The sequence below is a fragment of the Fringilla coelebs genome (assembly GCF_963513975.1).
Source record: "Fringilla coelebs genome assembly, chromosome: 1".
Classification (NCBI taxonomy): domain Eukaryota; kingdom Metazoa; phylum Chordata; class Aves; order Passeriformes; family Fringillidae; genus Fringilla; species Fringilla coelebs.
Window position 1 is genome coordinate 37,272,241 of NC_140028.1, and position 27,159 is coordinate 37,299,399.

General features: G+C 38.0%; 1 protein-coding gene across 1 annotated transcript in view; it reads right to left on the reverse strand.

The window, feature by feature from the left end:
• The window catches only part of NKAIN3 (sodium/potassium transporting ATPase interacting 3), a gene marked incomplete at both ends in the record, with an annotated part of 308,984 nt that overhangs the window by 53,374 nt on the left and 228,451 nt on the right, over positions 1–27,159 (reverse strand). Inside the window, one exon of the mRNA XM_084202196.1 lies at positions 8,990–9,187. Coding sequence (XP_084058322.1) covers positions 8,990–9,187 — 198 coding nt within the window. The remainder of the gene's footprint in view (positions 1–8,989; positions 9,188–27,159) is intronic.

Below are 27,159 nucleotides of genomic sequence, written 5' to 3' on the forward strand. Positions count from 1 at the left end.
TCCCCCCCCATGGAGCTATTCACACACCTGATCTGTGAGTGAGGAGTGTTGTGCCAGCCATCTCCTTTGGCAGGCTCAGAAGCAGCAGAAGAACCACGCCTGCATCACTACTGCAGCTCAGTGCCTTTCCCTACACAATGTGTCCAAGGATTTTGCATGAACTGGGCTCTTTCCATGCCCAGCACCTTCCAGAGGAGATCTGAGAGGAGATAAGTATTTATGGCAAAGGATGGAACAGTCCCCTAACAAGTCCACTGTGCCCTGTAGTCAAATGTGTCACCAACATGGGTGTAACACGGGAAAAGCACATCCTGAGCTAGACCTCACACTTCCGGTGGGATTCCCTGCTCTGCTTTGAAGGATAGAAAAGGAAACAGTTACATTTTTAAGTTTCCATACTACTAGATAGCAAACAAAGAATGGTCCCAAGATGAGAAATTTTTTTACAGAATTTGGGCAAGAAGACGTAGCTACAAAAGCTGTGAAGGCAAGATTTGCAGAGCACAGGGCTTTAAAAACTTACTCTGCACTGCAATCTTCCTGTATCACAGTCTATTTTCTTAGAAAACCTCATCTGTCTTTCTGTGTGTAGTTCTGAGAGTGCAGTGATTTTGGTTTGCCAATTTGAGATTTTCTGGCAAATACACCAATTAATGTGTTGGGTTTGGTGTGGGCTAAATGTTATCACACACTGCTAGATACTGCAGGGCAGCAGACAGAAGTGGGATTACAAGGAGGAGACCAAGCTTGATGTGGTGAAGAAGCTCTCAGCAGCTCCTCTCAGGAAAAAAAATCACTTCTGTGGGTGGCTCCAATGCAAAACCAGCACAGAGAGCAAGTAGTTCTATGAGTGCATAGGCACCCTGACTTCCTTCCTCAGTGAAAATCAAATAATTTCCTCAAATCTTGAGGAGTATGGGTTGCTTCACTGCTTGTTTAGTGAAATCCATCCCCTGGCATCTCTTATTTCCCTAGGAAAAAACAGAGAGCATTGCAAATCACTGGGGACTGCATTTGAGAGAAAAGAATTCTTTCTGCAGTCCAGTCACATTCAGGCAACAAATTTCAGTGGAAGAGCTAGGCTGTGGATTTAGTGCATGATTAAAAGAAAAATGTCCTGTCAGTGGAAGCTCACACAGAGATGGGTTTTAATCAGTGGATATTTTTCCCCCATATAAGAAAGTCTGGGCACATGGGTATCAACTACAATATGCAGAAAGAATCATGCTGCTGAGCAGGAGTGAGCACACATTTGTTGCTGTCAGGCTCAGTGAGAGCACTGCAGTGGGAGGCTCACCTCTGGTTTGCCCCTGTCTTTTACACTACATGTGCAGGCTAAGGAATAAGTAAAATAGTAAAACAACTTTACTTCAAATCATATCTGCATGTAAAAATCAGTTAGAGAACTGTGTTCTTTGGAAATAAAAAAACCCATAACAACCAAATCAAACCAAAAAAATCCAGCAAAGTCAAGCCTACCCAGAGCTGTCAATCACCATGTGAGCTCCTAGCCTAGAGAAGAAGATAATTTCCTTGGTTGGTTTATCAACTTCACAGCTGGACCAAATCTGATGCAGCAAAGCTCTTTGCACTGAATTGTAGCTTGGCAGAAAGGTACAAATTTTATTCCACCTTCCAAGTAAACTATCCTGCACTGATTCACACAGGCAGCTGAAAGCTCGTGAGTATCCTGAGAGGCATGAAGACAAATATCCTAGGAAATAATGTCCTCTGGCCTTCGGAATTTCCAGGATCTTTGGTGTCCCAGCAGCTCATCAAAGAGTTAAAGGCTTCCAATGATATAGTCAAGAAAATATCCCTAAAGTTCAAAGCAAATACTGCTTTCACTTTTCTTAATGAAAATGGTTTGATTTACGTGTTCTCTAAAAAAAGGTTTAGATTGGCAATCTCTGTTACACTTTTCACTTCATTCTCTTATGATTTCCAAATGCCTGGTGCAACATTCAGCATTCTGCTCAGCTCTGAAGATAGCATGTAAGCATACAAGTTTGCTGAGGCACTGTAACCTGTCTTTACCTCCTTCACCACCTCTCCTGCTTATTTGCAGAGGTACTCACTTGTATTGGAATCAATGATCACCGTGTTTACTGTGCATTGGGCTGCTGCAGTTCCCTGCTCAGCTCTAGTTCAGGTTAACTTCAGAAATGAAGTCCAATGAAGGAAACTAATCAAAATGAAGGTATCTATCTGAGAATTGCAGTAACTAAGTTGCAGACATTTAGTCTGTGGCAGTGTTTCTGCCATGGGCGTGGCAATTATGGGCAAAGGTCGAAGGGGGGTAATTGACTATTTTCCAAATCTCCCATTTACTTCCAGTTCTTCTGCATAATTTGCACTGAAATATTATTGAGCTCCATAAAAATTAAAATAAACATTATTTTTACTATAAATACTTTTGTGTAAATAAAAAGTCTTTCAGAATTCCTGTACAGAATTTCACTAGCATTTTTGACAATTCAGAAATTGTCACAGTAATTTTTGGTATTGTGTAAAATGGCAGACAACTCTATTCAAGTACTAGAAAATATGTAGAACAATTAAGTTCTCATGTAGATTAACTGTCAAGGTGAGGGCACCTCTATATTTCTAATGGTTGATCTGTTGTCTGCTATTCCCTCAGTCTCAGCTATCTCTGATGCAGGAGTTGGCCAAGATTTTTTGACAAATCTTTATCATAATAGTTAACAAATGAAAATGCAAGTAGCTATACTATTATGGTTTTCAGTTCCTTTTAAATGAGCTGCTTGAAAAAGCAGACATCCCTGGATTGACAACTGAGATGTAAAACCACAGATTTATCTTGATCCTGTCTCACATAGCTGGTTTATTGACCCAGACTGGTAATTAGACAAATATACTTGTGTATTTTACTGTCTACACACTGCCATGAATAATGATGTCTAACTAAATTTAGCAAGAAAGGATAAAGGCATTTCTAGAATAATAGTGCAGATACAGTCTCTCACTATTTTTCTTTCTCTTGGTTATACATTTAACCACTGAAGGCTTGTTAATGGCAAAGGTGAAATGGGCTGTATGCATCCTTGAACCAATACCACAAACAGTGGAGGAATTACACAAGGCATAGATTATGATACAAACACAATGACACAATGGCAACAAAGCATTGGAGGTAAATTCAAATTTGCACAAGCCTCTGCAGCCTCTTTGCAGTCTGTTTCAGAGATTGACAACTCCTCTGTAATATTGCCTAGGCTGACAAAATTCTTCTGATTTTCAATAATCTGGTGATCTCACTAAGCCTACTAATAAATCTGTGACAGCTCACCATGACTATCTATTCACATGGCCAAGAGACAAGTGCTCCTGCCTATTTTTGGGTTTATTGTTGTTGTGATGATGATGATGATGATAGTTGTGATGAAGAACAGGCATATCTTTCATACCCTTTTCTGAAGAAATGCTGAAGTTCAGCTCTGCAGACAATGAAAAAAGTTAATTTCCACACCACTTTGCAATTGTTTATTATGAAAAAGAAGAACAACTGTTTTCTAAATGAAAAATGTGGAAAGAGTGCAAACTAAAATTAAAGAAAATATGTAATACCTTGAGGACAACTATATTTTACTCATGTAATTCCTGTAGCTCTTAACTCTAAATTATCTCATGCTTTTTTTTATCACATGTGAATATTGACTGGCTTTCTGAATCAATCACACGTCACTCAAGGAAATGGAATGAGAGCAAGGAACCTGTCTGAGCACTGGTGTCAGCCCCTACAGGGATTTTCTTTGAGGAACACTATACATTATATTCTTCCTTGCATTCTTTTCTGTCCAATTATAAAAATAGCAGGGCCATAACTAATGGGAAAATGCCCCAGAGGAGCCACATTGTATATCGATATCATTAAACCTTTGGTTACCTTTAAATAAATAAGAACCAAACAGCAGGTCTGGCTGAATGAAGGCAAGGGCAAAAGCTGCTTTGCAACCTCTTTTGGAGTAATTCCTGGAGCTTTCCCAATGGCACAGAGAAAATCATCTAAACATCAGGGATAGAGGAAGAGCCATCCAAATCAACCCAAAAAGTGTTCAAATTTATGGGTCAGTAGTAAAATCTTGGTCAATGACCTGAAATACATTAAGCCACTCCAGCACTGACCATGATCATAGTCTCTATAGCTCAGTAGTCACAGTGTTTCTCTTGAATAATTATGTACACAAGACTCATAACCTCCATTTTAATGTCTGTTGTGCTAATTATCTTTTTAAATTAAATTCTATTTTTCTCTGATGATGAAAAAAAAAAGAAAGCACTTAGGTCTACCAAATGTCATAATTAATTCTTATGTCAAACAATCAACATTTGGCAGATTCTTTGAAGACAGCAGGGCAGAAATAATTCACAAAGCAAGACAATTGCATGGAGTCAGTATGAGGCACTGACTGGTGACAGATATTCAGAAATTAAGTCAGATCCTTGCTTATAATTTCCCTATGGATGTGATGCTTGTGTGTACTGGAGAGAAGAATAGAGATTAAGAACATCAGAAAACTGTGAGGAAAAAGTAAGAGCAATAGAGTCCTCACAAACAAGAGGATGCAATGATCTTTATGACACAAATGATTTTATTATTATGACTAATAATAATAATAATAATAATAATAATAATAATAATAACCTCAAAATATTTGAAATCATCATAACTGGTTAATTAAAGCAGGATAACCCTGCAAATATATGGTGACAAGACTAAGAATACTAACAAGTAGATTTTAAAAAGTGTTTACATCAATTCATATCAATAATTATGAATCTTTTGGGCAGGTAGGGACCATTTTCATAGAAAATGAAGAAAGAGCTTGGGCTGTATAGGGCAGACTACTGCCAGCAGATGAAGGGAGCTGATCCTGCCCCTCTGCTCAGCACTGCTGGTCTGGGTCCAGGTCTTGAATGGAGGGAGCAATGAGGATGGAGCCAGGCTCTTCTCTGGGTGCCCAGTGCCAGGACCAGGGGCAATGGGTACAAGCTGAAACACAGGAGATTCCCTCTGAACACCAGAAACACTTTTCCAGCGTGTGGGTTATCAAGCCAAGGCACAGGTTGCTCAGGGAGATGGTGGAGTCTCTCTCCTTGGAGATATTCAGAAGCTGTTTGGACACAGTCCTGGGGAGGCTGCTCTAGGGTCAGCCTGCTAAGGGACAGGGGGGTTGGATCAGAGACCTCCAGAGGCCCCTTCCCACCTCAACCCTTCTGTGTGATTTTTTTATACAGAGGTTGCAATTTTTCTACTAGTGATAGACATTTTACTGAGCATTCAGACACTGCTGGAAGCTGCTTTAGAAGCCTCTTAGGGAAAGCATTCAACACTTATAAATTCATGAGCTGAAAGAAGCACTGGAAAGGTATCTTTTTGGGACATACATACACTTTAGCAGATGGTGACTCTGCTCACAGTGACCACAGTATCCCATTCCAAATTTGGCTACCAGGAGTGCTTTTTCTTATATTTCTGATATTACAACTTCATTATATTCTGAAGAAAGTCATGCATTTTTCTATTTTAATGTCTGTATTGTGCTTGGCAGTGTATGGGATAAGCTATACACCACTGATAACTTTACCTTACACAGATATGCTCACTGCTTCTTACTTCACTATGGAAAAATTTCAGTATTGTTAATCTCCCTATATCACATCTTTGTCTGAATTTATACATGACCCTGCAAGAGAGGGTTTGAGGGGTTTTTTTGTGGTTGTTCCTCCTCTGTAGGTCCAGCAGGCAGCCTGACACTCATTGACCCTCATGAGAGGCAACAGATGGACATCCACAAAGTAAACCAGAAGCTTCCTTCAAAATATCCTGAATTTGCATCAACATGCCAAAGAGCTTGCATGTTTTGCATGTTTTTAGGCTTAGGGTTTTCACTTTCTTTCCTTCCCCCCATCTTTCAGTGGTCTGGATTTTAGGTTATCCTTCTATACCTTGGTGAGAATGGAAGGAAAGGTAACTTCACCTTGTCCAATGCAGCATTGAATGAAAGTAACGTCTCCTGGCCCAGAAGCGTGTAGTTGTGTCAGCCTATTGCTCTGCCAAAATTTCTTAATTTTGCTTCTTCAGCACTGATGAAGTCATGTGGCTGCTAATTCCAGAGTTAGCACAGTGACCCCTGGCTTGGATCTTCGTGCTGCACTGTGTTAATGTCATATTAGGCTCTGGGTCTAATACAAATCTCTCTGCAATAACTTGGAGAATTTTTAATGTTTAGGCTATTGAAGCCAGTGTGTACTTGGCATTTAATACTCTCAGTGTGCATTATCTATTTTCAAATAACAACAAAAATTGTATGAATTGTCTTTCTCAAAGATGCTAAGCTGTCGCCATTTTGACTGTATTAATAATTTGTTCCCTGAAAATTGATGTTTCTGTAATAATGATCTGCCTTGCATTTTAAAGGTGTTGTGCAGAAGAATTTATTCATCAAAATAATATATATATTGTGCCCTACATCAAATAAGTATAGATTTTAAACACACAATTTAACTATAATAATTCTTCACTATTTATTGCATCCCATTCTCTCATACTTCTCTTGATTCTCCCTCAATTTAAAGAAATGTTTAACGTCTTCAACTACCAATCACTTAAACAGGCATGCAGAATCTGGATGAGATACAAAGTTACTGTTTCACTAATAAAAATATATTTTTAGAAACAACTATAAAGTAGATGTGAAAATACCTTCACTGTGTTAAAATTAAATAAATAGCTGTTAAGCCTATTTCCTGAAGTGGGGTTTAATGTAGTTGCAGCTGCAGCACTCTCTGCATATAAAACTCTTTATACCAGTTAAAAAAATAAAAAAATAGAAAGTCACCTTTCAAAAATGCTGCTAGTGAGTTATAAATCTCGACAGGTATCCAATACTTACCCCTCAGAGGTGTTTCTTCTTTCAGAGCCTCTAACTCCCTACCAAATGGAAGTGTTTGTTTTCCCAGTCATTTGGACAAAGCTTAGCATGATAGAATGATTTGTTATGCCAATAAAGGTTTTTTTACACTGTAAAATGGTTTGTTACACTACTATTGCTACATAAAAATGTTATGAAAATTAAGTATGTTGTAAGATCCAAAAAGAAATAGTCTGCTGTTGGGACTAGCTACCAGGAAAAGGTAAAAAGAATGATCTCATGATCTACATACAGTTCCCCAGTCTTTTGAAAAGACAACCTAAATGACCTTTTAACTAACAACCGAAATTGGTACTCCAGTTAGGAAAAGAAGCCATGCATCCAAAATGGATGGGAACTTCCCTAAACCAGTAGTATTCAGAAAATGGAAGAAAACTGCAAATTATTTGATAATCCAGGTGGTGACTTCTGTATATTGGCACGGTACATGAAACAAGCCTAAATTACACTTCAGAATGGAAACTGAAGTACAGATTCATGGTATGTTAATGATAACATGTCACGGATGGCATAGCAAGATAGTAAAACTGGAGGAAAACCTTGCTTTTCGTACAGTATTTTAATTTTAGCATTGTTTATATTAATCAAAGCGCTGTCTGAAACGGGAAACTTTAATTCACAGTCATGCCTTATAAGTTCCTGGCACATTTTAAATTTTCAATTTATTTTAAATTTTGCGTTTTATTTAATCCAGAACAGCAATCAGTTGGTTCTTTAGAAAGGGAAGGCCAGTTACATCTTTCAATTTATAATTATTACAGAATTTCTATATCTTTAAATTTAATATTTTTAGTTTATATATATTAATTGTGTATATTATAATATTAACATATGTATTCCTGCAATTTGACAGAACTGTACTGCACTGATAAGTGTTGATCCTGTGATTAACAACCAGCTGTATTTGAAAATAATTTTAAAAATAATTTTAAATTTAAAAATAATTTTAAATTAACCAGGGAGATTTATTCCACAGATGCCTTTTACTTTGCAAGTGGTAGTATAAACCAGATTGTTAGTAGAACAGATTGAAATACAGAACAGACCATAAATATGCATCCCTTCTGCCTGCTCAGACCGGGTAGCTCACCTGACCAGCAGGTGTGGACTGCAGACTGCACCTCTTTTCCACTGTCTACCAGGCCCTGGTGGCCATGGTTAGGACCGTGACCCACAAGCATTTATGTTCTCACAATAGGTCTGGATATCTGGGGTGGTTGATGCTGCGTGCAACCACTTAGAGTCAGTCAGTTGCACTGCACTACGCACAGCTATGAAGAGAGAGAGCTGCCACTTCTAGGAGATCACACACGGCTCGTGCCAAACAACCTGTTAGTCACAAGCAGAAGCAGCCAAGAGGAAAAACTGTGGCCAAGACTGGGTTGTAGCTCTCAAAGCAACTGTTCAAGTCCCAGCACTTCCCTGCACTGCAGGCTTTTATAGGAATTCTTGTAGCTGTATTTTTGACTGGTGTTGCAATGAATGTGGACAATTGAGGTAGAGTGTTCTGATAATGCAGAGTTCAAGGGGAGAAAAAATAACATGGCTAAATATGAACACATACTTTAATTCCTAATATTTTTCGGACCTTTTTCAAGGATTAATCCAGAGCTGAGTCTGGGAAGAAACTTACCTATGTATCATGTAAAATACATTTACAATCAGGGCTGAATAAACGGCATCATTGATTGTGAACTACAGAAAGGTTTAGCAAATTAATTTTGGGCAAATCTGCTTTGCTTGGCTCTACATCTCAATGAATGAGAGCCAAGAACTCAAGTTAATTTCCACCTATCCCAGCTGTAGCCAGAATGGGTACTAGGCCTGTATAGAGCTTGGAATGATATAAGGAAAGAAAAGAAGAACAGTGCACATTTTAATAACGTGTATATAATTCTCTAACTCAAAACACAATTAAAAATCTCTGCAGCCATCCATCACCCCCTAAGCCCCCTTTCCAGGACATGCAACAAGAGCAGGCTGTGTGTGAAAGGACCGATGGAATCCCAGTAGGAGAAGAACCATGAACTTACAGAGAGGAGTATTTGGATCGCGCTGTGAATGACCTCTAGGTACTGGAAATCAATGATGCAGCCTGTCACGGAGACGTAGGAGTAATCCTCTAGGATGCCAGGGGAAGAGGGGCGCACCACCCTTCGTATGCAGCCGGGCCCGTGCTCCCGCCACCAAGAGCGGTGCATGGAGATGTTAAAGGTCATGAGATCCGTTTCCTAGGAGAGGGAGAGGAAAAGCGTGAACACATTTGACTTTCTGTTTTTAAGGTAAAGAAAGGGGAAATAAAAGGGCAATGAGGTAATTATCCTTAATCCTCACCCCAGTAATTCTAGCATGAAAGGAGAATGTTAAAGTGGAGAGAGGAAATGGCAAATATTCACTGATTATTTTGCAGTTGTGCACAGGAACTTCTGCCTGGCATAAGAACCATCCTACCAGGTACTGTCCAAACACATGTTCCCTTGGACTTATCTCCTGAAAAGTAATTTTAATTTATTAGAATGTCTCTTAAGGACTCTATTTTTTTTTTTTTCAACGGACAATGGAACCAGTTTTACCCCATGGTACTGGAGACAACCCAAATGAAATTTACATCATCTTTGATGATTTCCATCACCAGATTCAAATGACATGTCTCCAGCCAAGCACCCTGCTCTCTTTTCTTTCCTGAGCCTCTCATCCAGATTACGGACTTCTCAGCTTAGAGAAGGGACCTACATTGATGAACTAATCTGGGTTTAAAATAAAAGCAGTAAGTTCTCCTCACTCAAATCATCTTCCAGATCAGATATTAAACCTACCCAGATGAGTACTGGTTGCACTCTAACCTACACAGAATGTATAACGTGTGCGCATTTTAGTAAACATCATACCACTTCCATGTGGAACAGTCAAAGTGACAAAACTACTAATGTACTAAAGATTTTCTAAGAGCTTACCTATGAAGTACAAGCAGGAAAATTCATTTGAATTAGCAAAACATTTGGTCATGTATAAAAAAAATGCATGTATAAAAAGAATAAAAATAGACTCAAGTTGAATGAACGCCATTTAAATGTAAAAAAAAACCCCCAAGCCTCCTCGCTGGAGACAAATGAGAGTTGAGTTATACTGACACTTTAAATAATTAATTCAGATTTATGTTCCCATGTTTCCCATTCTGAACTCCAAGTAAAAAATGTATGCAAAATTGTCAGCCATATGCCCACAAAATACCCCTGCCTTCCATACGTGACAGTTTGTGAGCACTGCCATGACACCAATTTGCCCTTTGCATCCCACAAATATGTCCTGTCTGGGGCCATTTACTTCTACCCTGACCAAAGAGAAATTCAGTCCAGATTTCAGTTGCAGAAGTAGTTAATTTGTTATTTTCCTTCCTTAATTGCCTTTATTCTGGCCACACCTGAAAATTAACACGGGAATTAAATCCTGCCATCCTCACTATATCCTGGTTATCAGTAAGAAATCTGCCTTTGTGATCTGCAGGTTTTTTCTCCACCACTTCTCTACCCTTTAAATACAGAGTTGCTAGATTTCCAAATGCATTATTTTGAGTTGATGAGGCATTTGTCTTTTGATTTTGCATGTCAATCCTTGATACTGGTTTAGAAAATTTTCAGCTGCAACATGAAAACAGCTTGTGAAATAACAAGCTGACAATCAACACAGTTTAATGAAAATATAATCATAAATATAGAGTCACAAGAAACAGCCAGGGAGGGCTTTCTTTGTACAACAATGCCAGAGATTGCACAGTGTTATCAAGTGCTTTTAAAGATTGTCAACTCAAAGAAATGCCAGTTGTCAAGCAGCACACACATATTCAATCTAACCTAGCTCAGCAGCCCTTTGCTGAGAAGGAATATGGATTGGTGGGTTAGTGTCAAATATTGTGAGGTAACACTTTGTTATCACAACTGTGGGAATAAATTGTGATGTCCATGGTGTTGACGGCACAGCTTCCTTTGCTCTTGAAGGTTTATTTATCCTTTATTGTTTTTAGTCTTTACATTTTCAAAATTATAGTCTGTTACAGTATTCATACTTGGCCACACTGCCATTGCCAAAATCCCATAGGGAAACAGAAAATTTTTGCCAACATCTGTAAAATGTTAGATTTTGGCATATGAACAGCACAAACAAACCCCTAATAAATAAAACTTTTCATTTCTGGAATACTGTTATGTGTGGCTTTTGATAATTAAAAAAATTGCCTACTTGATGACCATATTCATGTTTCGAGGCTCCTGGTGATTCAGGTAAGAAGGAAACAGCAAAAAAAAACCCCAAAAAACCCAAAAAGCATTTAGAGCACTTGCCACATTTTTTAAAAATATATTCTCATTCAGAAATTCTGGATAAAGTCTAAAAGAAGAGATTTTCATAATTACTTTTCACTTTGTGTATTACATCTGAGTTCTCAAAGCAGGTAAAAGCAGATAATGATGGCCCAGCAAGTGTCAGTTTTAGAAATGCAAACAAAACCACTTGGTGCATTAGCTTGACCTCTGAAATATCACTTCACAAAATGGCAGCCATAAGCTGTTCAAGCTGATAAATGTTAAGCTGCTAATCAATATAAGAAAGCCTGACAACAGAAAAATCAATTTTTACTTTTTTTTTTTTTTTTTTAGCAGCTGAAACACTTCTCACTAACTACTTGGAGATTCTTAATCCGTAAAGTGAGTCAAATGCAACAAGCATTAAAAAAATTAACCTGTATCTTTATAGTCATTTACAGAACCATAGAAAATTCAAGGACTCTTTGCTGGGATGTAGAGGTTTTAAATATCAGTGAACTCACTCCTGAGAGTGTTTTGGTATTTGTAAATTCCCAGCTTGGAAACTCTGAGCAAGCTGGAAAAGCTGCTACCCAAGTGGCATATTTTCAGTACTATGTTAAATGAAAGATAAGAATTTTCAGAAAGCACAAGCAGATGCTTAAAGTTTTTCAGTAGAACATTTACTATCTTCCAATTTTTCATATTGAAAAAAAAATTGTATAAATGTCTAATCATCAGTGACAATTCAAATACTTGTTTCTTAGGAAAAAAAATGCTGCTGCTTCAAAGCATGAGACTCAAATTTCAGGTTCTGTGCAAGGGAAACCAAGTTGTCCTTCTAACTAACCCAGTTGGGATTCATGTAAAAGTTGAAATTTCTATCATGGATCTAAAATTGCTCTTTTCTGAGCATGTATCTTGACTTTAATACCATACATCAGCAGATAAACTATACTTCCTCAGCTGATAACCACTCAGATAGACACCATGAACAGAGAGGGGGCAGAACACAGGCAACAGGTATTCCAGGAAAATTGTGAGACTTAGGAAAGTGACACAGGGAAGTGAAACCCCATCTCCTACTCCTCCCTTCTTTAGTCAGCATTAAAGCAAATCTCCAATCTGTGGTAAGAAGTTTGCTACTGAGTATAGGATCAGCCCCATAATCATACTTTACTGATGTAGAGTCCCAATTCACTGTCTACAGCGTTTTAAGCCCTTAAACTATATATAGGATTTGTGTTGGCTGTCAGCCCAAGGATTAATTTTGATTATTATTGGAAATCATTGCTATGTCAGATACATTCCTTTAAGGTGAGATGTAATCCCTGTGAGTCTGAGTAATGCTGTTTCCAAGTGCTTGGGGATAATGTTTAATTTAATTATGTCTGCTTAAATTCTACATTTTGTTTCAGGTGGACATTTTCTATAGGGCAGGGCTTTGAGCAACCTGATCTAGTGAAAGATGTCCCTGCCCATTGCAGGGAGGTCGGTCTAGATGATCTTTGAAGGTGCCTTCTGATCCAAAGCATTCTGGTAACTTTTTTGTTCAATTTTTAGGTGGTGAATCTAGGTAAAATTTAACAAATCATAGCATAAGATGTCTTATTTTGAAACTACAGAGTAATAACAGGTATGATGTTCCTTTCATTTATTTGTGTAAAATTTACACACAGTATCTATAACAACAACACAAAACATTAATGAGAAATGAGGACTACCTAAAATCATTAGTTTTAAGGAAAACAAAAAGAAGGCACTGAAACTCCAGGGAGAAAAACCAATGCACCAAGAATGCCTTGCATAAAAAACAAATATTATGCTGCGACATGATTACCACCACAGCTATTTGTTTTTTCAGTGTGCTTCTGCTTTATGACATGCTATTTTCTATTTCTTTCATTCCTTGCTGGCATTTAAAAATACACTCTTAGGAAAAGTATAACAAAAACAGTGCTTTGAGCAGGATGGAGGAAAATCCCTTTTTTCCTTCAGAAAACAGCAGTCAACACTTAAAATTTTATAGACAAGTGAAAGAGCACAAAAGACTGGCAAAACATAATGTTAGAAATCTTGACTTTATTGTTGCTTGTGTGGCACCTAGCCTTTCCTAACACTTTTTATTTTATTGACACATACTATATTGCTTATTATAAATGGACATTAGTCTGAGGCATTAAATATTCCCATTCCATCTCCTAAGTGTAACAAGGATGTTCTGTTCTGACTTGCTACACATATTTTGTTTAAGCAGTGAGGAGAAAAGATTTTCAATTGAACACTTGCTCAACAGGTAATAAAAGTTTATATGCATAATGCTAGAAAAGGAATAGCACATTTCCTTGCAATTCCCTAGACCCAATTATGTTTGTAATTAAGATGCAGGGGTGTTGGCAGGGACAAGGGACGCACACATTCCGTAGTATCTAATCTCAAGGAGACCTTAATCTTCATTAGATCCAAATGATGTGTCCCAGCATTAATGAAATCAACTCTAATTGTGCAAGTACTTGGAAACATGACCATCAGCTATTAGCCAAAGACCCTCACTGGCAGCATCACCTTACATTTCCACCCTGCTTTTACATGAAACAACAGGTTCTCATTCCAGCTTGCTCTGTGTGTGACCAGTTACATTCCACCTCCTCTCACTACTGCTGAACAAACAGTTTTGAAGGCCTGGGCAAACAATACTGAAGAAGATTGAGGCCATTTCCCATTTCCAAATGGGGAATTTTGCATCACTAGCTCCCACATTGTCTTTATCGGGATGACAATTTTTGAATATTGACTAATTTTTTTTCCGGCTGGTTTTTAATTTAAACTCTTGCCTCACTGATGGCTTTTACCTATTCCATGAGCTAGAGGTTGAAGGTAGCCCACTCAATAATTGTGGTAGCCCACTCATCTGCTAATGGGATAGGACAACAAAGCATGCTGATTCCAGGCTGCTCAAGATATTATACATTCAGTATCTTCACCTCATCCTGAGCACTCTGGAGAATAAATGACATGAAGAGCATTCTTAAATTGAAACTTATGGGTAAGCTCTATTAGGGCTATTCATCTGTCTGAACTGGATGTCAAACAAGACATAGTAAATTCATCTCTGTGCTAGCAGTGCACACTAAATCAGAGCAATCATGTGATACACCTAAATTTATTACCACTAAAAGAGAAAATTCACAGGATCAAAATCTTCAGACATAGACAATGAGGTAACTCCAGCATCATGGGCTGAGAATGGTTAAAAGAGGTACAGAGGCAAAGTAATTTTTGGTTGGTGTGATTGGACGCTCTTGGTTCCCACTGACAGAGATTAGTTCACAGCCTGGCATCAGACCATGACTACAGGGAAAGATTTCCATATTAAGCATAATTTTTTTTCCCCAAGTCTATCTGCACTACAATACTTTTTAATCACTTGCCGACAGGCTACCCTCCACATCTACAACCCTCAAAAAAAAAAAAAAGTATGAGTTAAGCTTACCAAGTACTGGCTTCTCCTTCTTTTACTACTTTTTTTCCTTCAGCTATGGAGACTGTTGCCATATTTTATTTTATTTTTTACAAGTGAACATAATAATTTTGGAAATTTATTTGGAAATTAGGCAGATGATCTACATATGTGATAAAAATAGTTTCCTTGCATTGTTTTATTTGCTACATGCTCAAGGATCTGCATACTCTTTTGCAAAACAAGCAACTGTAAAATTAGATTTCTCAAACTTACTAGAAAAGTGGAATGGAGTGGAATGTCTTTAGGAAGCCAAAAGGAAGAAGTCAACAAAAGAAGCATACCGCTGTCTTCTTCATGCAGTCTTACTATCAATAGCAAGAAGAAATTATGAGAACTAGCAAGGGGCTGGTTTTGAAGCTTGTTGCCCCTGAAGATGCGCTCTGGTCTTTGGCAATATTCAGATCCATGCTCAAATCCCAGCTCCACAACTTTTCCTCGTTCAGCCTCCCTTGTGTGGCAGTGTCTCTGTCTGAGAAACAGCCCAGAGAGGCAGCAGAGTATGGCAGGAAAAAGCCTCAACACACAAGGAAAAAGCGGCTGAGATGGGGTGATTGGATCAATACGAGTCTTACCTACCACTTGTCACAGGAAATTCAACATGAACACAAACAAGTTGCAACTGCCCAGAAAAGCTGTTGTGCTCCAGTGGAGTCCTTGACGTGTGATTAAGCTGAACACTTTGAAAATTGCTCTCACCTATTACCTGTGATGATCCAGAGCTACGACAGATCACAGATTTGGAGTGGTGCCAAACTCTGAGCACTGCTCTGAGTTTTGAAGACTGAGAATATGACAAGGGTTTGTATAAAGCCAAAGGTTTGTGCAGATTGGTATGTCCCTCACTCAAGCCATGCGTGATTTTGACTGAAATGAAGAAGCAAGGCAGGGCTGAAAAGTAACATAGTGAAGAAATAAAAACATCTTTGGCAAGCCATGTACAGCCACCTATACCAATGATGTAGGAAAACATCTCAGGCCAGATAGATGGGAAAGGTTAAAAAAGGCTTGAAACATCTTGGTGTACAAAAATGGGAAAACAGTATAATATGGGCCATAAAAAAATCTGCCCAAAATGTTTATAAACTACAAGCATTTGAAAAAGGAGTTTATAACATAAAACAATTTCAAGGCTCAGCAAGAACATTTTAGCTTTGTTGTTGCTGTTGCTGTTTTTGAGCAAAATTGCTGAGATCCCTGTGGAGTCATTCATACATTTGAAATATCACAAAATTAAAATTTGATGTCTCAAAAATAAGCTGCCACACTTATAGAAAACTCTTATAGAAAACTCTCCCACACTATTTGATAATATTTACAATATTTCTTATTAAATTATTCTTATAATTTTTCTTATTTAATATTTCTTATTAAAGCAGACAGGATCAGACTCATGTACCTGAGTACCTCACCATGTTTACAATCTCTAAATATTCAAGAAATACACTGCTTAAAGAAATGAAGACTCTTGCAGTGTGGATAGGAACTGGATTTTTCTACAGTTAAAATGGAGAGGTCTGGCCTGGGTTGGTCATACTAAAAGTATTAATTCTTTATAGCACTTTGTCTTGTGTTATGGACACCCAAATATTATAAACCTTCCATGGAGTTTTAGTTTTAATGTCACTATGAAATGCATGGAAATAGAGGACACACTTTGTGCCAAAACCCCACATAATCCCATATGAGCAACAGATGCAATGTAGCCTCTAGCTAAAACAGGATTTAACTTTATTATTACCCAAAGAACCATATTTCGTTCACAGTGGTTGTGAACAAAGACAAAGTATGGGGATAAAGGCATGATTAAGAATATAATGTTGTAACAATAGTACAGTTAATTTTAGTATTTCCCTTCCTTTCTGGTGAGTTCTGTGTTTTGTCTGTCCATCTCAACTATAGGAATACCATAACATCTCCTGCTATGCAAGGAGATAAATTCTATGCTGGAAATATGCACATGAGAGCCTGGGTCCTAAATTTAAAGGTTTATCCCAGACTTTGATGGCACTAAAATGCACCATTAAAAGACTTTTAAAAACTCCCTTGAATGTTAAAATTTCTGACAAGAAAAATAACTCCCTGTTTTAAGACTAGCCAGAAAGCTCCTACCTGCATCCAGAAACACTTTTAAAGATTAATAGGCCAGTTTAAGCAACTGCTGTTGTGTTCTCTGCTTTGCTTGCTCAAAGCAATGCAATTGTTCATGATATTGCCAACTCTTGTTTTATGACAAGTCTGGTTATGTTCAGCATTTTTGCTAAAGCTTTCATTCCCAGGGACAGGAAATTACAGTAAGAAGTTTGTCTTGTTGTGAGAAAGTGAGCTGAATAGGAAAACTTCAAAAGTCATGAGCTCTGCTACTAGGCACTTCCACTCCGTGCTGTAATTTGCAGTGTTTGCTGTTTTCCTTAAAGCTGGATCCTGAAGTCTGGAAGGGAGGCTTCTCTATCCCAAGTTCAGATCACAGCTATCCAGGGCATCACCTGCCATTGTCCCTCATCTTGGACAATCATGGATACATCAGGTATAGGGAAGGGCCAGCTGTTTTTTTATGTTTCAACAAAGACAATGACCCAGGTGCACCCTTATAGCATAAAAGAGGCAACAAGGAATATTCATATATAAATCTAACTCCATGATTCATGGAAATTTTTTAAGAAGATCCAAATTATTGTTTTAGAGCATGTGCAAAGGGCAGTGAGAAAGATGTGCTAATTCACTCCATCTTTTGAATGACCTCGATACAGCTCACAGGATAAGACTGTCTGCCACAACAGACTGCCAAGAAGTGAGACTACACACTACCAGAAGCTCCTCTGAAGACTCAGAATGTGAAATGAGACAAGAAGCAATAAGAAGCAGAAGTTATTGATCTGTCAGGGGTCTGTTTTCTTACTTGCTTTCATTTCAAAGAAGCACAAGATGCTCTCAGAAAAATACCTTTCCTCACGACACTTTTGTTTCTGTATTTCTTTGTGATAAAAAGTCATCATATTTTTGCCAGTCCCTCAATTTCTGTGGTGCTGTTTGCCAATGACCTTGGCTTTAGCAGAGCAATCCTTTAATCACAGGCTTCATTTGCATTCTGCTGAAGCAATGACAGTCTCAAAAAAGAATTTGGTAGCATTTTTTTTAAACAGCAAAGACAGTCCCTAAAGAAACTTTCAGGTCAGATGGTGAAATCTGAAATCCTCCTTTTTCCAGCAGAAGTAAAGTACCTATGACTACAGAAAAGAGAATCTGCAACAGCAGAACTCAGTTAATACAATTCATTTAATCATTCATTTACATTTACTACAGGCATTAGTCCACATTTTAAGTTCCTTGAAACATTTTATATAGTTATGTAAATATCTAAATATATGCATAACTCTATTTTATTTTTGCATATGCAGTACGCATATATTTATATAATCATATTTAGCTGTACAAATTAATGACTCAATAGTGCTTTCCCATGAACAAATGCCAATTGTGGTCAAAGAAGGCAGCATTACCAATCTACTTCAGCACTACATCTTCCCCTGATCTTAATCAGATTAATTTAATTTGCAGCCTAATCCACCTCCAAACCTCAAAAACTCTCACAGACATTCACACAAGAGAGTGTTTTTATTTGTTCTCTCAGGAATTTTCATGTTTTCAGAGGACTATTTCAGAAAAAAGGATCTTTTTTTCTCTGGCATCACCTTCCTATGGGTGAGTCTATAACTATACCAATCAAATTTCTCAAATTCTTTTGACAAGATTAATTAAAAGTATTTGACAGTGTCCAGAAACTTTTGGACAATTTCAAGTTTTCCACGCCAAAGAAATCAGTGAGGTGCTAAACCTATTTTTCATTATTTTCTTTTTTTTAATATTGAATAAATTTCTCACAGAAACTACTTTAACCAATGCAGTTGATTATGATCCTCAGAAATATATTTTTAATTAAAGAGGCAACTATAAAAGTCTCTATTAATAACAAGTCTAGGTGGATTAGTTAATGGTCCTTTAACAGATGTTCTATAAATCTGGTCACTTTAAGAGATGCATAAAGTCACAGGGAAGCCTAATGATCCATTCACTCCTTAACATCACAGACTTGTCTGCAATCCTTCATCATGCAAGTTTCAATATATTCTCCCCTAATAAATAAGAACAAAATGAGACCACAACAAAGATATAAGACCATATTAATATTTGAAATTATTGTTTAGTTTCACTCTCAATTTTGAAATAATATTAACAAAGAGAAGAAAGATGACTGATAGACTTGTGAATGACAGCAGGACACAACAGAAAAAGGACAAATAATATTAACATCAGTTTACTTATTTACTGAAAACAAAATCAAGACTACTGTATAAAGACTTTCCTCAAACATATATACACATACATATCTATTTATATAAAGAATTTTCACTTTGCCTGAGGGAAAAAAGAATCAAAATATTGTCAATATCAGGCATTTTTTCTGCAAGCTGATGAGTATCTACAAATTCCAATACATTTTGGAAATCATTAAAGTTTACTATATATAATAGTAATTACTAGCATCACTAGAATTTTCACTTTTTAAGTGTTTCTGGTTTTAAAACTGGTTTTAGGAGCAGTGATAAAGGATGTCAGTGTGACTCCAGGAGACAGCTGAAAGCCTGAGAAACCTACAAAGCTGCAGAGTTGATTTGACAAGCATGCATGTGCATTATTTAATTTCAACAAGCATCCCATTAACATCAGGGATCTACATATATTTGCTGGATTAGGGCCAGCAAGAAAAGCAATAAGAAATACATGAGAGGAAAAGGACAAGAAAGGAATGGACATGTGGGCATATTTTTATAGGCCTAATTGTGTATTTCTTGGAGAAAATACAGAATTTCTTTTCAGTATAGCATGTCCTATACAGGGGTGTGTAGCACACTGAGGCAGAGAGGAAGGTTTTCTTGAACAAATGTGGCATATTTTGCTGTGAAACTTTAGTGAAGTCTATCAAAATTATCCAGAGGTAACTAGTGGATTTTAGAATTTCAGGTGTAACAGTTGCTGGTTCAAGAATATGTCTTTATAGGTGAATTTCCCTTCCAGTCTCTGGGCAAGGAATACAAAGAGAGTAAATGTTGTTTACATTTAGTTTATTCTTCATATGTAGCCAGCTAATGTCTGTGTGCTTGTGCTGGTTTTGAACTGGATAAAGTTCATTTTCTTCAGAGTAGCTGGTGTGGGGCTTTGTTTAGGATTTGTGCTGAAAAGAGTGTTGATCACACAGGAAAGTTTTTGTTATTGCTGAGCAGTGTGAGCGCAGTTGTTTTCTGCTCCTCGCCACCAGTGAGCAGGCTGGGGCTGGAGCTGGAAGGGAACACAATCAGGACAGCTGAGGCAGCTTTGTGGGGCTCAGGTGCTGCCTGGAGCAACCAAGCTCCATGACAGTGCTAAACAGCAAAGAGAAAGACAAATTCAGTGCTAAACCTGTCTTGGGGAGACGGTAGATAGGAGAAAACGGGGAAATCTAAAGATGTGGAGAAATTAGGAAGGATGGGAGAAAGTTTCCTGCCTTTGATTGCTCCCTGGCTCTTGCAGACTTTCCCACTGCCGCTCCTTCACTAATTACCTCTCCTCAGAGCCACAGACTGTGCAAGAGTTTTGCTTCTTGAAGCTCCGCTGAGGGCTGAGAGGGGATGACTCAGCTTTAACTGTGTGCTGGCTGGGCACAGGCTGCGGGCATCAAAGCACTGCCAGCTCAGGTGAAGGGAAGAACAGGAGTCAGCCCTGCCCAGGAATGCTGCCTGAGTGTTGTGCATTTGGGTGTCACCCTGGGTTTTTGAGATTTCTAGAAAGGCCTTCTGATATTGACATTTTTGTAAAGAACTTTCCCACACACTTTTCTGTAAACAACTTATAGTTTACATTCTTGTGGAAACGGACACTGTTGATGGACTGTTGGTTAAGCCAGTGTCTGTGGAGAGGTGGCACTGTCACCCTCCAATCCACTGTCACCTTTGTAAAACTATAAATTATGGAGTCAGAGAATAAACGCCCTCTTTTCTTTCTCACCTGGAAAGCGGTGTGTGCGTGCGTTCTTTCGTGTCCTACAGCGACATTTGGGTATTGTCTAACAAGGGCAAGGAGCAGGAAACACAACCAGGAAAATTCTCACCAGATGCCAGCCCCTCTTGGTACTTTTAGGTATTGTTCATGTCTTCACATCTAAAGCACTGCGAGTCTCAACACCCACACGCTTGGTTTGAAAAGTAAATTGCACAGCAGTGATGTGTTCAGTCAGCCAGGGGTAATGCAGAGCCTCAGGACTTCAGACACTTTGGACTGGATCCCTGTAAACACAACCGTGGGGCAGGGAAGCACAAACACCACTGAAGCAGAGGGACTGGAGATGACAGCTTAGCTACAGAGGCACAACCTAGAAAACAGACACACCTTCACTGTCCCCCACTGACCTTTCCTGTTTGGCATCAAAAATAGATTTTGCCAACTTGAGATGTCCTTTTTAAAAATACAGCTACTCATGCAAACACACAGAGGGCATTAAATCATTCGTACACTGTAACCAGGCAGGTGTTTGCACAGCTGGCAGAATGTTGTGGGGAGAGAGTACTTAGCTTTGCAAGTCGGAAAACAAGGTACACACAGGCACATATCTGAACTTGGCAATACTTTTAAAAACTGTAGCTGTTGTTTATGATTTTTTTTCCCTTTGCAACAAGAAAAGTGAATATTATACAGTAAAAACTTATGACCTGAAAATAAAAAAGCAAAATATTGAAATAGAAAAACACTCCACCCGACCCCAAAAAGATCCCTGGATGATGACATTGTTCTGTTGAATTTTAAACTCATTTGAAATGAAGCAATTTTTCAGCTGCAAATGCACTTCCAAAGTAAAAGTACTAAAACCCAGTAATTAAAAGACCATATGTCTCAAAGTTTTTCTCTGAACAGGCTGGCTTTCTTTAAAACACGTTATTTCTCAGAGAGCAAACAATTTATTTTCCCAGAAATAAAAGCCATAAAAGCTGACAAACTTCATATAGGAATGTGTCAAATAAATTCTTTGGAGTTCTCTTAGTAAAACAAAAAGGAGGAAACGTCTCTAAACAAAGAGGTTTGCTTACACTCACTTTAAATGCTGTCACAGATGATTCTTTGGACAATCTTTTATCTCTAAGAGCTCTTCTTGTGTGGATTGTACTAACTCATGAATGAAAAAAAAATAAAATTACAAAATCCTTACCAAACAAAAATTTCTTATTAATACACTATCAGGAAAATATAGAGAAGTAAATCACACATTGTGACAGCCAAAGCCTGGTCACAGAGAGGTACTTTTTCAGCTAAATTATTATGATTGAATTGTCATGACTTCCACCCCCACAGAAACAATTAATAATACTATAAAGGCATTTCAACCATCCTTCTATTGTGCTACAGTATGGAGAATAAGCCATAACAAGATGAGGAGGCTTTGTAATTCACAGGCATAATAATTACCAGCTGGGACCATACCATTTCCATAATTGATTTAAACTAAATTTAACACCTAACTCTTGTAGCAGCATTGCTGTTTAGCCCAAGCCTTTACTGTCTGTAAACTATAAGGGTAAATTGCATTTGCAGAGTAGATTAGAACTGGCCATTCACTGAAGGCAAGACTGAAGAATTCTTCTGCACATGGTACTTACAGACGCTTTTTAAGGAGATGAGAAAGCCTGTTTCATCTGTACCTGACAACTTCACCAGTAATCCACTGAATTCTGATAGTGATGTGTCAGGTTTCTGGAAATACTGAACAAATGACCACAGCTCATGTGCAGAGGAACTCAACCATCAAACACATATTGTGCAGATGTGCTGTGTGTGCGAGGTCAACTGAGTATTTGGAGTCATTCTTAGCGGGAAATTTTGGGACCTATCTTGAATGACCAATACTCACAGGTGAATAAAAAAATCAGGTATGCTTTTTAGTCTCACCCTACCTGGTTTTCATTTGGTTTCCTAAAGAAAGAACTCTCACAGCATCTCAGCACACACCAATTTCTGCCTCTCTTTCTGTCCTTTGGGGCATCTTAGCAGCTATGCAAACGTATCACATATACTAACTTAATCTCAAAATTTCATTAAAATTAGAAATCAGGAAGAGAATAAGAACCCTTGGGAAAGTTTGTCTTTTTCTGATAACAGAGAAATCATAAGAGAGATTGATGCCAATGCACAAGTATAAAATGAGGCACAATTACTTCCGCTGCTCCCACAGCCGCTCTCAGTATGTATTTGTTGGGGTTGCAACAATGTTAAAATTGAATGTTTTCAAGCAATGAATTTACTACTTTTTTGGGAGAATGGCAACCAGAAATTGTGAATTGTTATCAAATTATCAAAATACATTATGTACCCATTAAAAGTAAAAAGAAATTGAAAAAAAGCTTGCTCAAATGGCATGGAGAGGCACAGGCTGATGCATTCAGGCAGAATGTCTAGGGCCTGGATGTAGAAGAGTCTAAGAGCAAGCAAAGCTGAAACAAAGCATACACATTGCATCAGGTGAGAGGTTCAAAATCCTAAAAACTGCTTGTGGTTGACCCAAGACCATGAGAAGAAGAACATCTTCCTGGCAGACCCTGGTTGTTGCAATAAGAATAAGCAGCCAAAGAGCATGTTGCCATTGAGTTTTATGGGTACAGAAGAATGTCTGAAGACAGGGCAGAAGAAGAATCCCAAAAACAGTTAGATAAGCTGTATTGAAAAGTTACAAAGGAGCTTCTCAGGTCTCAGCCTCTTTGTGTGTATTCCCAACCAAGAGGGATTGGTAGTTCCTATTTCCCTTTTTGATACCTTAAGACACAGAAAAAATAAATAGAAGTCAAATGTAGAATTTGGAAGGAAACATAGTTGAAAAAAAAAAAAGAAGAAAGGCTGTGAATAGACAATCAGATACAAAAAGGCGATCTAATGGAGAGACTAGAGGAAGCTAGGAAACTCACTCCCAAACCTGTAAACAATACTTGCTATTCTAAAGAGTATATGGCTTCAATTTAAATGAGAAAGTGAAAAAAAAAAAAAAGAAAAAACAGTAGGAGTAAAGCCAAGAAGTTGTAGGTTGGGGAAGTATAAAGCAAAGTCTTAACAAAGTCTGAAAAATAATCCACCAGATTCTAGACTGTCACGATCATGGGGAACTGATGAATGAGAAAAGAGAAAATATGCAAGAAAGCTGAAGTGCTTAGGACTTATCTAGTTGAGCTCTACTTAACAGCAAACACCCCTTCCTGCACAGTTTGAAGCAGGGAAGTCTTCAGAAGAGAGTTTCTCGTTTAACTCTTGTAATATTCACTTTCAGTATAATTTTTTTCCATTTCCCGCCATGACTTTTACATCAAGCCACATGTATTATCCTAGGAGCCATCTGGGTCGTCTGTGTCATTATATTTTTTTGATTTATATCTTGTTCTAGCTGTTAATCAGCAAATATGAATAATTTATTCTTCATTGTTCTATTTTCATAAAACAGGTTTTTTTTGCATATTTGGATCTGTACAGAAAACAGCTGCAAAAATTACATAATCAAATCTGGTGAAATGCTGGTCTATTGAAACCAACATATGTTTCTGTGTTGATTCCACTGGGGCTGAAGTTTAACTCCAGATGCATTACTTTTGCTTCCACCTCTGTCTAAAGTTTCCACCTCATATACGGAAACTTTGTCCTTGTCTTCCAGACATTTCTCATTCCCAACTCAGATGCCATGCTGGAATGGTTTTCCTATCACAATCTTTTCTCCCTTAAATTTTGCCAAGCACCAAAACTAGGAGCTTTTTTTCTGTGCTTCTTTAAAACCTACAGAAGTAAAGAATAATTGAAAACAACTGTTATCTAAAAACCAAAATATTTTTAAAATATTCTCTAACTAAATCAGAGAATTTCTTTCCTACTATAGTCCAATATGCAAATGAGCTACATAGCATGGAAATTACTGCTACAGACCATGACATAAGACTGTGGCAGTATGGAACAGTATCTCTGGGAAAAAAAAAGTTTGTCTCTCTAGGATATTTCCTTTCCTCTCTCACTAAATCTGATTCTCTGCTAGAGAAAATGGGCAATTAAAGGCATGGATGCACCTGCACTGGAGTGAATGTGGGAAAGAACAATGAGCACACTAAGAATTTTGGTGTTGGGAATGTAGCAGTCAGGGAAGAACAGCAATAAGGCATGGGATTTTTGTTTGGGAAAGCCAGTAGTAAAAGAATAAGGAATACCAACAGCTGTGGATACTGACAGCATCAGCTGGGTAATTAGCTTCTGCAGCTGCAATATTCTAGGCATTAATGCCATTGTCATTTATAGCCATAGAGTGATTATTAAAAGTTTAAAAATCTCCTGTGAATGAGGTTTAATGTTGCACATTAGACTTCCAGTCAGATAACTACTGCCATCATGTTTTACAGTATTGTCTATTGCCACTAATAATTCCAGGTGACTGAACTGAAAGATAAAGTGATCCCAATACGATCTTGTTAATATTTAATCCCTGCCATGTTCAGAGAAGTCTGTTGTCCTATCTTTTTGCTTTCAGCTTTCAGAGTACTATGGAGGATTCGGAATATTTTCACTATTTTTTGGAGAAAAAATACTTGAAATTTGGAAACTGTAAATAGCGCAAACATTTCTCCTATTTCAGTATTTGATTTTGTAAACTGTATAGACTACTAAATCTGAGATCATGCTAATGTTGACCAATTAATCCAGATTCTTCACAACTCTGCTTATTATCCAATGCTTAGGTTAAGTTTATATGTGCATTTTGGCTGTCTAAAAAAAGGGAAAAGTAGCTCTAATTCAGTCTTACTCTTTTGCCAGATCTTGATCAGATTCAGTTCAATCTTTTTGTAGCTCCCTATTTCACCAGCCAAAATAATCCCTTGTAATGGAATCTTCTGTGCATAATGCACTTCTCTGTATATAATGCTCTTCTCAGAGGTTTTTTCTTTAAACTCTTAATATTGCAAATAGGTGAGATAGGTGGCACCTGACAGACACCATCTGTACTGAGAGGAACATCAGTAAGATGTCACAAGCAAAAAGCTGGAGGCAATGCCATCATTAACACCTCCCTCTTCAATTTAGGAATGATTTTTTTTCCCAGAAGCACAATATGTAAAATAGATTAGCACTACCAGCCAGGCAGGGAAATACCCTGAGTACCATCAGCAATCACGTAATTACTCCCACTGCACTACCTCTCAGGCATCACAGCAAAAGCCTAAACTTTCAGTTTCCTAGCATGTGGCCTGTTTGCCCAGAGGAAATTTGTGCAATAGCAGTGTAAGAGCTTTCTTATTCTTTAAAAATGGCCATGGATTTCCAAGGAAGGGTAAAAGTGTTTGGAAAACAGTGTTTGCCTCAGAGGTCTTTTGTGAGTCGTTTACGCTCTCAGTCCATCATCCAGTGTTTTCAGTGTTGCCAGTGAGAGTTCAAGAGAGAAAAAAAAGGGTAAACACAATGCTGAGAACTTCATTTTACAACGATTTCTCTGGAAATTTTCCCAGATTCCACATCTGCCCTGGCACAACAGCCTACATTTCAGAAAGTGGGTCTCACTAGAGATGCAGTGAGAAAAGTTACACTCAAGTGGATAGCCTGCTTTTCTTCTCTCCATTTGAAATATTCTGCCTGCTACTTATCCTTAAAAAACAAAATAAATCCAGCTAGCCAGTAAGAACAAGAACAACACACTATATAAAAGCCACAGGCAGGTCTCTTTCCAGTTCCCAATATTCCAGTTGCAATATCAAGAGCAGAGTAGAAACAGAGACCTAGGACAGACAGAGCTCCAAATAGTTAAGATGCTTTCTTTTGTTCTCAGTTCTGAAATATTTTTAGTTGTTTCCTGTGTTTCTGTACTTAGTTGTAATAGGGAGGTGAAAGTTAAGGTCAAGACACAAAAAGTACTGTCTCTGACATTGAAGTTCTGGATAACTTTTGTATTGCAAATATCAGATTAAATTTTATAGAATCATAGAATGACTTGTGTGGAAAGGAGCCTTAAAAGATCATCTGGTTCTGCCCTCCCTGCCATGGCAATGACACCTTTCATTAGACCTGGTTTCTTAAACCCCATCCAACCCAGGAATGGGGCATCCAACATTTCCCTAGGAAATTTGTTGCTGTGTCTCACCATCCTCTTAGTAAAGAATTTATTTCTAATATCTTGTCTAAATTTTCCCTCTTCCAGTTTAAAGGCATTTCCCCTTGTCCTATCACTCTATGCCTTTGTAAAAAGTGCTCCTTCAGCTCTCCTGCAGTCCCCTTCATGCCCTAGACAGCTGCTATAAGGTATCCCTGGAACCTTCTCTTCTCCAGGCTGAACAACCCCAACTCTCTC